At 37.3% G+C, this 15,486-nt stretch overlaps 1 protein-coding gene and 1 non-coding gene across 2 annotated transcripts in view; both read right to left on the bottom strand.

Annotated features, from left to right (window-relative positions):
- The window catches only part of BPTF (bromodomain PHD finger transcription factor), a 95,441-nt gene that overhangs the window by 49,914 nt on the left and 30,041 nt on the right, over positions 1-15,486 (bottom strand). The window contains 3 exon segments of the mRNA XM_014458775.2: positions 4,146-4,284; positions 4,697-4,826; positions 14,935-15,066. Coding sequence (XP_014314261.1) covers positions 4,146-4,284; positions 4,697-4,826; positions 14,935-15,066 — 401 coding nt within the window.
- LOC111826749 lies at positions 14,269-14,431 on the bottom strand. The gene has a single exon (XR_002830130.1). It is a non-coding gene; the product is annotated as a U1 spliceosomal RNA (small nuclear RNA).

Below are 15,486 nucleotides of genomic sequence, written 5' to 3'. Positions count from 1 at the left end.
GGGATAATCAGTGAGTTATGTAAAGTCTAATCACTGGGGTGTATACCTGAAATTATATAATAATGTATGTCAAATGTAATTTAAAAATGTTTTAAAAAATGATTTTAAAATAGGGGAAAAAACAACAAAAACTGACCAAATTAACTAAGTTGTTAGATAATCCCAGGAGGTGTTTAGGGAAGAGAGTAGGAGAGTCTGGGGTGCTGTCATGGTCAGTGTCTCAGAGAATGTGCAGTCCATGAAAACCAACCCAGATGTATATCTATGAGTCGTGTTCTGTATGTTTATTATTCTTCAATAAAGTGTGTTTGTTTTTTTAAGTTGAAGATCCTATATATACTTTCTTATATATTCCAGTGACCTAAAGCATAAAAGGAATGACTTCATTTTATATGTGCTTTAGAAGCCTTCACAAATGAGACTATTTCAGCCTGTTCATTGACTCCAGAAAGTTTGCATAGTGGTTTTCCACAGACAATGTGTTACAGAACCATATTAAAATTGGATAAATTTTCTGATCCCCTAGAACAGTGGTCGGCAAACTGCAGCTCAAGAGCCACATGCGGCTCTTTGGCCCCTTGAGTGTGGCTCTTCCACAAAATACCACGTGCGGGCGCGCAGTGCGATTGAAACTTCGTGGCCCATGCGCAGAAGTCGGTATTTTGTGGAAGAGCCACACTCAAGGGGCCAAAGAACTGCATATGGCTCGCGAGCCGCAGTTTGCCGACCACTGCCCTGGAAAAAAAAGTACATACACAAACTTTTGTAATTAATTTCAATGGATTCTTGGATAAACTTGAAGTTTATCCATTGACTCCAAATGAAGAATGCTTAATTCTGTATTACAGAATTAAGAGAAATATCCAAATGCAATGTGTGGCCTTGTTTGGACCCGATTTACTGCCAAGAGTAAAAAGGCATCTTTCAGACAATTTGGGACAATGGCAGTATGAGCTGAGAATCCATTGTTAATTTGCTGAATGTGATAATGGCATGTGGCCATGAAAAAAATCCATTTTAGTTAGAGATACATACTGAACAAATTTGGTAACATAATTTTGGGAATTTGCAGGAAAAACTCCAGGAAAAAAGTGGGCAGTGACAACTGAAGAGTGTTAGAATTTGATAATTATTGAAGTTGAAGGATGGTTACATGGGAGTTCATTATTCTATTCTCTTTTCTTTTGTGTGGTTTCAAATTTTCCATAAGAAATAAAAAAAGAAACCCACAAAACATAACTATTGTCTGGGTGAATATTCTTAAATCTTAGAGAGGCATTTTCTACCTTTTATTTTCTTCTTCACTTGAACTAAAATATCTCAAGGACGTGGCAAGATGTACCTATTTTTTATTTAAATAAATGAATCCTTCCAGAAAGGTTTGAACGAGGATAGGAAAAAGAATGCAAAAAACACAGTCAGTACCTGTCAAAAAAGCAGCATAGTGGTAAAAGAAGAAAAGCAATATACAAAAGGATGACGGGATGTGTCTGGACCCCACAGGTAACAAAAGAATAAAAAAATAAAACCTAAACTGATACCCTTCATTTTCAATGCTTCTTCAGTTATTGCAGAATTGCTGGGAAACATTTTCTCAATGGTTTCAAGTTGCTCAAAAAGAGTTTTATATGACAATGGTAATCCTGATATTTAAAACAAATAACTATAAAATACTTGGGGTTTTCCCCCTATTAAAATCTTCTTGACATAAACATTAATATACACCCATTACTAAAGCTGATAAATTAATATGCAAAGCAAATGCACACAATCTGAGTTAGAATACAGTAACATTAGAGTTAAGAAACACAAAGCAGCCAAACAACACATCTGTGCCTCTATCACATGATCAGATTAGATTAGCCATTATAGGGAGCAACAGTTCTGAGATTATAAACAGTATAATCTATATTGATTTATATAAATAGTACAAACATTTATTATTGCCTTCTCTGTGATTCCTAGTCTGTAGTTAAGCTAAGCTAACAATATGTACTGCTGCTTTTCCCCCTGCTAACACCTGGAAGGAAAGGCTCAAACGATGCTAGAAGACTAACTTGGTACCTGACTGTTAAGGCTCAGCATTTGGACAATGGAAAATCCTGTTAAGAAAGTGGATATAAAAAAATTTGCAAAAGCCTAAATATTTTGCATATTGATAATTAGAACTTTATTTCAAGGTTAAACCAGGTCAGACAGAGTAAGACAAAAGCTCTCTAGAATTCTAAGTGTTATATGGGTAACTAGTGCAACAAGATGGTGCTAAAAAAATGTAATGGGCATTATCATGGACATTTAGCCTGAATATAATCTATATATATAAAAGCCTAAGCGACCCTTATGACCAGACGACTAGACTAGCAGGTAGCTATGATGCACACTGACCACCAGGGGGCAGATGCTCAATGCAGGAGCTGCCCCCTGGTGGTCAATGTGCTCCCACAGCCAACCTCCCACAGCCAGCCAACCTTCTGAGGTTCCTCCCCCTGGCCAGCTAGATCGGCCCTGATCGCAGGCCAGGCTGAGGGACCCCATCCATGCACAAATTCGTGCACCAGGCCTCTAGTCAGGTAATAATAGACTGGTAATAAAATAGAAAAATTCATTGAGAATGTGCAAGACTCTTCTAGTTTCCATAAAATAAATTCCAGTGGGCCTTATAAAATACATTAGTTTTCTATTAAAAGATAATCTCATAACTTCCCTAAATTTCAAAAATCTACCAGTCCAGTTTTCAATACAACCATTCACAAAAAAAAGCCAAATCAATTAGCTAGATATGTGCATAGTACCTGACACTTCTACCATAGACTTCATAGGAAAGAACACATCACACCATAAATCAGCAAATTATACTGCACAGTGAAGAGAACTGCTTTTGAAAATCGCTTAATTAACAGAGAGAGACTGCATGGTAGAGTGCAAAAAGGGCAAAGGAAGCCAAGAGATAAGGATTCCAGCCATATCACTCTCGATCTAGTATGAACTTCAGTATTTCACTTAACATCTTCATGAAATAATCTTGTGTAATATGAATTTCAATATATAAGGTTTCTTTTTAAGAAAAATATATTTTTATTGATTTCAGAGAGGAAGGGAGAGGAAGAGAGAGATAAGAAACATCAATGATGAGAGAGAATCATTGATCGACTGCCTCCTGCACGCCCCCCACTTGGGATTGAGCATGAAATCTGGGAATGTGCCCTGACCGGAATCAAACCATGACCTCCTACTTCATAGGTCAGTGCTCAACCACTGAGCCACACCAGCTGGGCTCAATATATAAGGTTTCTTAAAAGGACAGTTCACCTCTATAGTTCTATGATTCTAAAGTCATTACCCAGTAGCATAAATTGAGTTAATCCCTCATTTAAGTGACAGTGTTATGGAAATCTCTATCACTTCCTTTCTAGTTTTGTCACGTGCTGTAATGCTGAGGTTACCAGATGTATGACTCCTCAAGGAGTCAAGTAGTACTGAATTTAAGATTTCAGAAAAAACAATTAGGTGGCTGAGGCCTTTTGTCTTTTCTTTTTTTTAAAATAATACAAATTCTATTCCATCATCTCTAATTAACTGAAATCCTAGGTATCAAAATCCTTTGAATAAAGGTAATCTTAAAACTTATCAAGTTTTTAAAAAGCTAAGCTACATTAGTAATTTTGAACATTCTATTAAAAATTTCATAAAAAGTATTATCTATATATATAAAAGCCAAGCGACTGGAACGCCCAAATGACCGGAACAACTGGTCACTATGACGCACACTGCGGTGGCCAACCAGCCCAATCGGGGCCCTGATCAGCACCCCCAACCTCCCACGTCCCCTCCCCTGCTACCAGCCCAGCCTGATTGGCCCCCAACCACAGGGGGAGTGCTGCTCAGCCAGAAGCCAGGCTCACGGCTGGCGAGTGCAGCGGCCATGGTGGGAGCCTCTTCCACCTTCATGGCAGCGCTAAGGAGCAGCGAGCTGAGCAGTAAGGAGCGAGGGGTCCCGGAATGTGAGAAGGCACAGGCCAGGCTGAGAGGACTGCCCCCACCCCTCCCCCAACCCCAGTGTATGAATTTCGTGCACTGAGCCTCTAAAGAAAGTACTATAAATCTATAAGAAATAAATATGAAGGAAAAATACTTCAATTACTTACTTCCTTCAAATGACTTTCTGTAATTCACATTAGTATTGCCTGGCAATTTAGGAACAAACCTATAGACGTGAGTTTTACTAATCCAGCTCCAACCACCATATCCTGTTACTCTGTATTCCTCTCCTTTTTGTTTCCAAACCTGTTGTAAATAAAAACATTCCGGTTAAACAAGAAAGAGAATGCTTATAAAGTACAGGTGTAGCTCTATACATTTTTACCAAACAAAATCAACAGGCAGACAAATTAATTAAATTTATCAATTTTATTTTCAGCAAAAATCAAAGATTTATGAAAAAACCCTAATTTTCCTTTCTGATATAAAAAATGTAACACAATTTTACAATGTGATGACAATTTCAAAAAATTGGTCTAATAACTCACCTATATTCTACTAAGATAAATCTATGCTTATAAAATTGCCAGAAAGATTACTTCATTCCAACTTTATGAAAAGATTATCAAAAGTAAAACAAACTATCAAGTACTCAAAGTTGTAGAATAAAAGTCTCAGAAATGGCAAACACTGTTTTAAAAATTGTAAGAAAAATTACCTGATGTTTAACTGGAAATGTATATTTCACCCACGTAGCTTGTTGCATCGTTTCTTCCTCTTCTTGTTTCTTCTCCTTTTTTTTGACTTTCTCTTTTTCTTCTCTTTCAATTGATGTCATCCTGTGTAACCTAAGAATATAAGAATACAAAGATAGGATTACATATAACTTAGAAAAACAAAGTAAAAATTAAGTGCTGAAAATTAGGAAGAGAAACACAAATAATGGTTAGATGTAATCCACAACCCAGACAACCCCAACACAGAAAAATAAGCAGATGCACAATTCCATAATAGGAAAAATCAAATAGTAAAGAGGCAAAAACAAGACATGCCATGTTCCCCTTAAGTAATACTCATTTATAATTGATTCCTAGACTATTTCATGCATACACCAATAGTTACACAAAAGAGGTATTATATTACAAACACAACTACCTGGTTTTTAATCAATAAATAACTGCACTAGGAGATTTTTCCATACTGGAAGATACAGATCTTTTAAAGAATATACCACTGCATGGATATACTATAATTTATTAATCCAGTTGCCTATTAAAAAGAATACTTTATTTCTTTCTCCCCAAATAAGACCAACAAATCCAAAAACTTTTATTTTCAACCAATATTTCTGATTCTATCTAGCACTGTGCATTTTAAAGCCTTCACATGGTCCACTAACATAGAATTCAGGCTTTCTACATCCACAGAGAAAGGGGCCCACATGTCTCCTGCTTCTGGGCCAGGGGAAGGGCACGAATTAGGCATCATTAGGTATAGGACATAAGCCACACTTTTTTTTCAGGCCGGACAACAGGTATCACTGCACTCAGCAGGAAGGGGATGGGCAAGCCTGTGATGAAACTCTACATTAAGGTGTTTTAGACGAGTAGTTGCCAACCGGAGGTCAGCAGACCACTGGTGGTCCGTGAGGTCCGAAAGGTTGGCGATCGCTGTTTTAGACTATATGTGCATGAATGAAACTATTTCCTACAAGCAGGAACATTAACCAAGACCTACAGAGAGAAATTCCTGTCTTTCTGAGAGCTCCAGTGGTAGAATTGTTTGCATCACCCTCTACCCAGCTGTAGCCTATTTCCCATGCACAGCCATGTGGCATGAACAGAGATCTTTTGTCAGCGTGCGGGGAGGGAGGTGTTAATAAGCTGTGAAAGAAGATTTAATTATTTTTATCTCCATTCCTAAACCAAAAACTCCCTACCTATCTTTAGGACCCCAGAATCTAGCCTCTCTGAGACTGACAGAACTTATGCTAATGAACTGCACGCAACTAGTAAAGCAAACATCCTTCTTCCCTCACAGCTGATGGGAGGAGAGGAAAGGGAATGGATTCTCATTGGGACTAACTCACTGAGTCAAATACCATCAATTTGCTATCAACCACTCTTGGAACCAGGGAGTGGGGCAAGCTCTGTAAGGCAGAGAGCATGGTGGGTAACCCCGACAGCCTCAGCCCACCAGAGTAAAGAGGGAGTGACTGAGGACCATGTAGTATCTCTCAACAGTTTCTGTGGGCTCAGCTTTAAACGCCTCTGCAAAGTCAGGTCCAGCACAGTAACTGTCCGTCTTCACTTTCACTGACAGTGGCCAGGGATGGCGCACTGTGTGGGGAGAGCAGCAGTGCAGTGACACTCTAGGACAGCGGTTCTCAACCTGTGGGTTGCGACCCCTTTGGGGTCGAACGACCCTTTCACAGGGGTCGCCTAAGACCATCGGAAAACACATATATAATTACATATTGTTTTTGTGATTAATCACTATGCTTTAATTATGTTCAATTTGTTACAACGAAATTGGGGGTCACCACAACATGAGGAACTGTATTAAAGGGTTGCAGCATTAGGAAGGTTGAGAACCGCTGCTCTAGGGGCTCATGGCTGAGCTGGACTCTCGGCTTGTACTCCAGTGTTCACAGGAAACAGATCCATCTTCATCAAAGGCTTAACTTTGGCAGGGAAGCCAGGCCTATGAGGTGATATTGGAGCTCATCTGTGAAGTTAGCTAAGCCAGAGTAAATTCTAGGGTTCTCACTGCCACCAAAACAATCCTTAGGAGAAAAAGCAGCAACAAAGGAGCTCCAAAGGAGTTCAATTCCTCTTGGCTGGGCAGAAAGCTTGGCTACTGCTGCCCGCCTGGAGGCCCCAGGAAGGAAGCTCTATCAGGCCAGACTGCACAACTCCACCTGCTGCTCCACATTAGTGGGTGCACTGGTAGTAGATGTTCCTTCTACATGACCCGGTTCAACTGAGAGCTGGACCAGGAATATGGACTGAGCTTCAACTCCACTCCCGATCTCCATGTGGTGCTCAGGGTTTTGTCCAGTGTGTGTTTGCTATGACAACCAAAGCTACAATAAGCAATGCTTTCTGGCTGTTTTGGTTAACTTGGGGAGTATCCTCCATTGTCCCCCAGTGCTGGGATGACTAAGTCCAAAGGTTCATGCACTTAAAATGCTGACAGTGTCAAACTGCTCTTCAGAACTGTACACTTTACAGTGCCATCAATTATAAAGCCACTCTGCTTCCCATACCTTCACTCAAGTTAGTACCAAACTTCTAAATTAGCCCAATTGAGAGATAAGAAATACTACCCCATTGTTTTTATTTACATTTCTTTAATTATAAGAGAAGTAACCTTTTTTTATACATTTCTACTGGCCTTTCGCATTTATTTTCTGCATAATGCCTGTTCAAATCCTTTGTCTTGTCTGCACTGGACTATTAGTCCTTTTCATTTATAAAAATGTCTTTGTCAATTAAGGAAATTTTCCATTTGTAGTGCAAATATTTTTCCTCAGTTTGTCATCTGTCTTTTGAGTTTGATTACATTATTATTTTCCACTCAGAATTTTAAATACATATATCCACTCTTTTCCTCTATGGCATCTGGGTTTTATATCTGTTTAAAAAGAAAGTATCACAACAAAAACATAAATTAATTCGTGGTTTCTTATTGAAGTTTTGTTTTTATTGTTATTCAGTTTTGGTGTGTGTTTTTTAAATCTTCATTTATCTGAAAATGTTTGCTGAGGCAGAGATTGAGCTGATATTTTGTGCAAACATGCCCTGCCCTCTTTCTTTCTCTGGCATTCGATGTTATCATAGCCAGATTCCCACGTGTGCTTAGGTCTATTTCTGGATTTTCTGTTCGATTCCACTGCACTGCTTCCTCTGCAATACAAATTATTTTGATCATTGAAGCTTCAAAATATGTTAATAATAATACCAATCCCTTTTTTTATAATACCTACTTCCCTTTTCCTACACATTAATTTTTCTAGATGAAATACTATCATTTTGGTGAAACTTCCCTGCACATGGAGAAAAATCCTATTTAATAACAATGCAAATAAATATTAATTTTTATAAATTACTACATAGCATCTTTAGAAAATATACACATCTAGGCATGTATCTTTTTATTTACTCAAAGTATCCTTTTATATCTTTAATAAAATGATTTCTTCGCATGATCCTGAAGATTGCTTGTTAAATTTATTCCTAGTTGAGGTTTCTTTTTTGTTGTTCAGATCTTTCCTTTCATTATGATTTTTTTAAATATGTAAAATGTAACCAGGTTAAGAAACAGAACTTTATCAATAACCAATACATCTGAAGCTAGTGTGTCCCACCCCAGGTAGTCATTATCCTGGGTCTCTTTCATGGATTTACCACCTATGTATGTGTCCCAAATAGTATCAGGTTAGCTTCTAAAAACTCCCTACCAGAATAAAACCTGCTACATGAGTGAAAGAGCAATACTGTCACTATTAAAAGAAGGTTACTGAGAAAAAAAGAACTTTTCTCTGGATCATAGTTTACAAGAGCCTCTTCTGGTAAAACCCAAGGGCAAGTTCATGAGCAAGACCTGGAAGGCACTGGGCTCACCACACTCAGAGGCTCTGGCAGACTGTGTAAATAGGTACTGCAGGCAGGATCTGAAGAAGACTGCTCTACATTTCCCGTTTCTGGGCCTTCTGAGGATTCTGTGGTGTGAACTGTAACAACTGTCAGTTCTCTCCCTTCTTGGGTACTTACCATTTGTACAGCTGCACTATTGCTTCCAGTTTTACTGGTGCTGCATTCTCTCTTGTTCCCCTTGTCCCTGTGGGTTTATGCTTTTAAAAAAATCCCTCTGCCATAGTTTTGGTGGAGCTCAGCAGGGGGCAAACTCAAGTACTTATTCAACTTGTTATTTTTAACTCAGAACTTCTACTGTATTTTCCACATGGTTACTGTTTATATACATAAAACCTATTGTTCAATATGGTGGCCATCTTACTTGATTTTCATATTGTTTCTGCTAGTTCTTTAAGTATATAATTAGATCAACTGCATAATTGTGATAAACTGCCTTGGCTAATACTTTTTTTTTTTAAAGAGAAAACCCCAGTAGAGGTTTTTTTTTTGTCTTTTTTTCTTTTAAAAAAATATATTTTATTGATTTTTTACAGAGAGGAGGGGAGAGGGATAGAGAGTCAGAAACATCGATGAGAGAGAAACATCGATCAGCTGCCTCCTGCACACCCCCTACTGGGGATATGCCTGCAACCAAGGTACATGCCCTTGACGGGAATCGAACCTGGGACCCTTCAGTCTGCAGGCCGACGCTCTATCCACTGAGCCAAACCGGTTAGGGCTTGGCTAATACTTTTAAGAAACGTTAAAAGACAGTAGTAATAGCTGGCATATTTGTTTTCTGTCAGAGTATTAATGGGAATGCCTTAAAGAGTTTCACCAAAAACCATGATGGTTTGATTGAAATACATATTTATCAAAAAAAAAAAAAGACTATTCATCTCTTCCCATTTCCCAAGTTTTTTTAAAAAAAGAATAATGAACTTGTTAATAAACAAATACATTTTTGGCATCTAATGAGATGATCTAAGTTTTCTTTCTTTGATGTATTAAAATAGCATGGTACTAATAATATCCTAAGAATGGACAAGTTTTCCATGCTAGGGGTAGTTGATTTAGCTATGGTTTAATTCTTTAAATTTACTCCTAAATGTATTTCCTAGTGTCTTAAGATTTCTTGAATGCATTAATTATTTATCAATGGTAAATATTAATAAAGACAGGGCTACAATTTTCTATTTATCTATTCATCAGTTTCTATTTATCAAGTTTTATACTAACGGAAATGATAATCTACAAGATTTCCTTCTTTTTCTATTTTGTGAGTTTAAATAGAATTACCTGTTTACTGAAACTTGAATAACTTCCCTATGAAATCATCTGGTCCTGCCCATCTCCTGAGATAGTCTTTAAACTGAACCAGAAATCCTCTTCTTGCCTCAGAAGAGTGTAGCCTATGGCCTACTCAGTCCAATGACTGAGATCCATGGGGCTCCCCACCCCCCAACTTTTCTATCGAAAAGTAGGAGCCCCTTTCTCTGTGGACGCAGGAAGCCCGAGTACAGCAATAGTAAGCCCTGTGAAGGGTTAAGTCCCTAATACCAGTGAGAGAATATGGGTTGGTTGGTATGTCCCATTTTCTCTTCTTGATATTGGTTCTTTAATTTTCTCCCCCCTCACTCCTTTTCTGATAATCTTATCAGGGATTTATAAATTGTAATTGTATCTAAGGCATATTTGTTTTCTATTTCATGAAATATATACTATTTGATATTCCTTAATATTTCCTTTCTTTGGGTTGACGTCTTGAGATTTATACCTCGCTAATTAATTTTAGTTTTTCTTTTCCAATATAAATGCTGAAGGCTACCAATTTGCCCTGGGTACTCTTTTTTTTTTTTTTTTTAATCCTCACCCAAGGATATGTTTACTGATTTCAAAGAGAGGGGAAAGGAAGGGGAGGATGGCATGACAGAGGAAAGGGGGTGGGGAGGAAAGGGGGGATACAGTGGTCAGTTGCCTCCCATACGCTACCTGGATGGAACCCAAAACCTTTTTAGTATAAGGGATGGCGCTCCAACCAACTAAGCCAGTGATGGCGAACCTATGACACGCGTGTCAGAGGTGACACGCGAACTCATTTTTTGGTTGGTTTTTCTTTGTTAAATGGCATTTAAATATATAAAATAAATATCAAAAATATGTCTTTGTTTTACTATGGTTGCAAATATCAAAAAATTTCTACATGTGACACGGCACCAGAGTTAAGTTAGGGTTTTTCAAAATGCTGACACACCGAGCTCAAAAGGTTCGCCATCACTGAACTAAGCCATCCAGCCGGGGTTTCCCTGGGCACTCTTTAGTTATAGCCCCCAAATGTCAATATATGTAGTATTCTCATAAACTTTCCATTCAAAATGTTTTCTAGTTTTCATTATGATTTTTCTTTGACCACCTGGTATTTATTTAGAGGTATATTTCTTCAGTTTCGAGCATAAACCCTTACATTGCTTTAACCTTTTATCACAAGTGTTCATATCTATAAACAATACTGTACCACTGTATTAGCATACATGTTTTTAAATTTTACATAAATGGAATCATACTCCATGTATTTTTTAGGAAAAGAGTTGTTTTCACTCTGTTGTACATTTATGAGATTCAATCTCAATGACACTGTTGCACTTTGTTTTTCACTACTATCTAGTAGTCCATTACAGAACTGCACCACAATTTCAACATGCCTGATCCTGAGCATTTAAGGGTTATCAGCACATTTTCACCACTACAAAGTGTTATAAAAAATTACCTTTCTACATGTATTTTCATATACACATGTAAGGTTTGACTAAGGTATTTAGTTACGAGTAGAAGTTTTCAACTTTGATTTTACCAAATTTTTCTCTAAAATGCTTGTAGCAACCATTATACGAGTTGCTCTTTTATCAGCAATGTTGCAGAATTCTCCTTCTATTATGTCACATTTTTGCCAATACTCTTTCAATTTTTGACAATCCGAAGAATGTATAATAGGCCCTAGTTTTCTTTTGAAATCTTACTGTTGAAAGTATTGTTACATATGTCCTTTTTTTTTGCCCCACTGACCCCTTCTAGTCCACCCCCACCCCCCACCTTAGGCCTTCACCACACTATTGTCTGCATCCAAGGGTTATGCATATATGCATACAATTTCTTTGGTTGATCTCTTCCCACCCACCCACCCACCCCAGCCTTCCCTCTGAGATTCAACCGTCTGTTCCATGCTTCTATGTCCCTGGATCGATTTCTAGTTATTTTTATTTATTTATTTATTTTTTATTATCTTTGCGAGGGCAACAATTACTTTATTTTTCTTTTTTAATATATTTTATTGATTTTTTTACAGAGAGGAAGGGAGAGAGATAGAGAGCCAGAAACATCGATGAGAGAGAAACATCGATCATCTGCCTTCCGCACAACCCTACTGGGGATGTGCCTGCAACCAAGGTACATGCCCTTGACCGGAATCGAACCTGGAACCCTTGAGTCCACAGGCTGACACTCTATCCACTGAGCCAAACCAGTTAGGGCCCTAGTTATTTTTAATTTTATTTTTAATTTTAGAGAGAGAAAAAGGGAGAGGGAGAGAGAAACATCCATCAGCTGCCTCCCACACAACCGGGTATATGCCCTAACCGAGAATCAAACTAATTTCTGCACCTTTTATTGAATAGTTCATTCTTTCTAATGCTATTTCTATCATAAATGTATTTCTATATGGGGGTTGGACTCCTTCTGGACTGTTTATTTTGTACCATGGGTCTACTTGTTTATCTTTGCATCTATAACACAGTATTATATAGCTACCAAATAAGTTTTGTTACCTGGTAGGGCAAGTCCTACCTTATCATACAAACCTTTTCTATTACTGCCCCTTTCCATATAAATTTTCTAATCATCTTGTCAAATCCTACAGAAAGCTCAACAATAATTATCAATGTTATTGAAATTAATTTATATATTAACACAAGGTAAACTGTCATTTTCAAGACATTGAGTCTTCCTATACATGAACATGAAATATATTTCCATTTATTTAGGTATTCTTTATTTTCCTTTCATTTATTGATTTTTTTTAGAGAGACAGAAGGGAGGGAAGAAAAGAGAGGGAAGGGTGGAAGGGGAGAGAAAGAGAGACAGAGACAGAGAGACAGAGAGAGAGAGAGAGAGAGAGAGAATTGGTTTGTTGTTCTACTTCAGTGATGGCGAACCTATGAACTCATTTTATTGGTTGATTTTTCTTTGTTAAATGGCACTTAAATATATAAAATAAATATCAAAAATGTAAGTCTTTGTTTTACTATGGTTGCAAATATCAAAAAATTTCTACATGTGACACGGCACCAGAGGTAAGTTAGGGTTTTTCAAAATGCTGACACGCCAAGCTCAAAAGGTTTGCCATCACTGTTCTACTTATTGGTTGATTCCTGTGTGTGCCTTGACCAGCGATCAATCCTGCAACCTTGGCACATCAGGATGAGGCTCGAACCAACCCAGCCAGGGCTATTTAGGTATTCTGTACTATTTTTTAATAAAGACTACAATTTTCTCTTAGATTTAGATTGTTCTTAAAGCTTTGTTATTGAATATCACAATAAACATTTTCTAAATAAAATATTTAAATTCACAGATATTTTCTTAGAAGTCACCTAGAAGTAGCTGACCACAGTTTTGCCAGAAATGGAAGTCCTATTATTAACTTCTAATTTTCCTGAATCATGGTCTCTAATATTTTTAAAAATTCAGTGTCCTATTTTTATCTCACCTTGTCATATTAAAAAAGTTCATGCTACCAAGTTGTCACTAAGTAACCTGTTTAGAAGACTAGTTATAATGACAAACAGAAAGAAAAAAATACCTCAATTTTTTTTTTACAAATCAAAATCCATCTTCATTAGAATGTTTAATAATCAGAAACAAATTTATAAAAGGCATGATTTAATAATTCCAAAGAGTTATGTTTGAGTATTGGGAGTTTTATTTAGCAACATTTGGATTAGCTTTAGTTCTCAAAGAAGTGTTCTCTGCCATCAGAGAGGTGGCTGCCTGGTCCACTAAAACAAGTTTCAGGACAATCACTGAATTGGAGAACGTTGGACTGAATGGTTTGGCGCAAGTCTGGAGTTAAATGCAAGAAGGAACAACAGAAATAGAGCATTGCCTCTGACTCTTTCCTGGCTTTACCCTGATAAAAGAAAGCCATAAGGAGTAGAATAAAGGTGTGCCACCCATTTAGCTCTCCTCCCAGGGGCGCAGGCTGTAGCACCTTAGCATCGCCCGTTTTTGTTATCCTTGGAAGAACTAAGTCCATTCTATTTGTGGAAGGCTCTACTGGTAGCAGCAGTTATAGCCAAAACAGGAAGAAAAGAGAAAGTATCAATAAGATTTATATGGGAAAACACCAAAGAAAACTGAGAGCAACCCTTAGCCAATGAAAAATGTTTAGTAGGTATAAGTGAACTTTTCTTAAAAAAACTTTTCATTATAAAATAAAACAGATGTTGAAAGCAACACAAACCTATATTCATATTTTAAAAATGGCAGTGTTATACCTTTGGAGTGGGTCCTGTAGGTAGAACGATTTTTATTTTTCACACGGAATAATAATTTACATTTTTACCATAAGCTTGTATTAGTTTTATTGTAATAACTTTTTTGTGTGTGTGCGCAAATGCAGTCCCCCACTACCACAAATTATGCAGTCGAGTTTCCCACATTTGGGGAAATTGCAGGGGTCGGCACATCCGGAGTGCAATGGATAAGCCTCGCCCTGGGAAAACCACTTTGTGATCATGGTATCTCCCCTGCCACGTATGTGTAATAACTTCTTAAAGACTAACTAAAGTTAAAATAAATAAATAAAAAATCCCTAGGGTGAAAAAGTAGATTCAAGGCACTAAATGTATCTTTTTTTTTTTTTAACCATCTGAAGAAGTTACAGAGCTCTTGATCTACTTAGGAACTAACATGATCTTTGGCCAGACATTCAACTCTAAATAAATTAGATGCCTCGTACAGTACCTGAAACATTCTAGAATATTCAAAAAATCTGAATGCTCTTTCTATTCTATAATAAAGATGCTTTTTACAATAGAAAATATTTACTTCATATACTTGATGTACTTTAATCATTACAATTCTATATCATAAATTAGAACTAATGTTCACTCATGTTTATATGTTATCATACAGGAGAAAAATGAGGCCAAGAAGAATTAAGTCTTTAATATGCTCTTTTAAATACATTCACTTTCATTCTCAATAGACTAATCTTCCAAAAAGGAGTCTAACACACCATTCACAGGGCTCAGAATTCACTTACCTGGTGTGTCCTAAAGATTCCCGCCATATTGGTAGCATCACAACTGGTTTAACTGCACACTCCAAAATAGCTAAAGCCAGAGCAAATTCTCTGGGTTTGCTACACATCTGAACTGCCTTGATCCAATTTGCCCTATATTTCAGAAGGAAAAACAAACATTTCACTTCGTTGATCCTAAGTTATAAGCACAAGGGTTGTAATTTACGATACCTCCATCTTACAGGACATGTTTCTAGGCTAAGCAGGTATAAATATACCGCTACTGGAATTTTCTATCTCATAGAATTATAAATTTTGACCATTGGAATGAATCCCAAAGGTCAATTAGTCCTCCAACTTCTTAAACCGTCCACAGTGTTCTGTTCTCCTTTGATCTCTACTTCATTCCAGGGATAAAGAGTCTGTTTTCCAGAAATCTCCCAAATGTTACTGTTGGTTCAGTAACTTAGAAGTACACTCACATCCCTAAGGTCCTCAGTGTTTAGCTAACTAAACTGATTTCATTCAATTCACTGGTAATGACCATTTTAAGTACACACCTGCAATGATCAT

The sequence above is a fragment of the Myotis lucifugus genome, unplaced genomic scaffold (assembly GCF_000147115.1).
Source record: "Myotis lucifugus unplaced genomic scaffold, Myoluc2.0 scaffold_100, whole genome shotgun sequence".
NCBI classification, from domain to species: domain Eukaryota; kingdom Metazoa; phylum Chordata; class Mammalia; order Chiroptera; family Vespertilionidae; genus Myotis; species Myotis lucifugus.
This window is presented reverse-complemented; position numbering and strand designations above follow the sequence as displayed.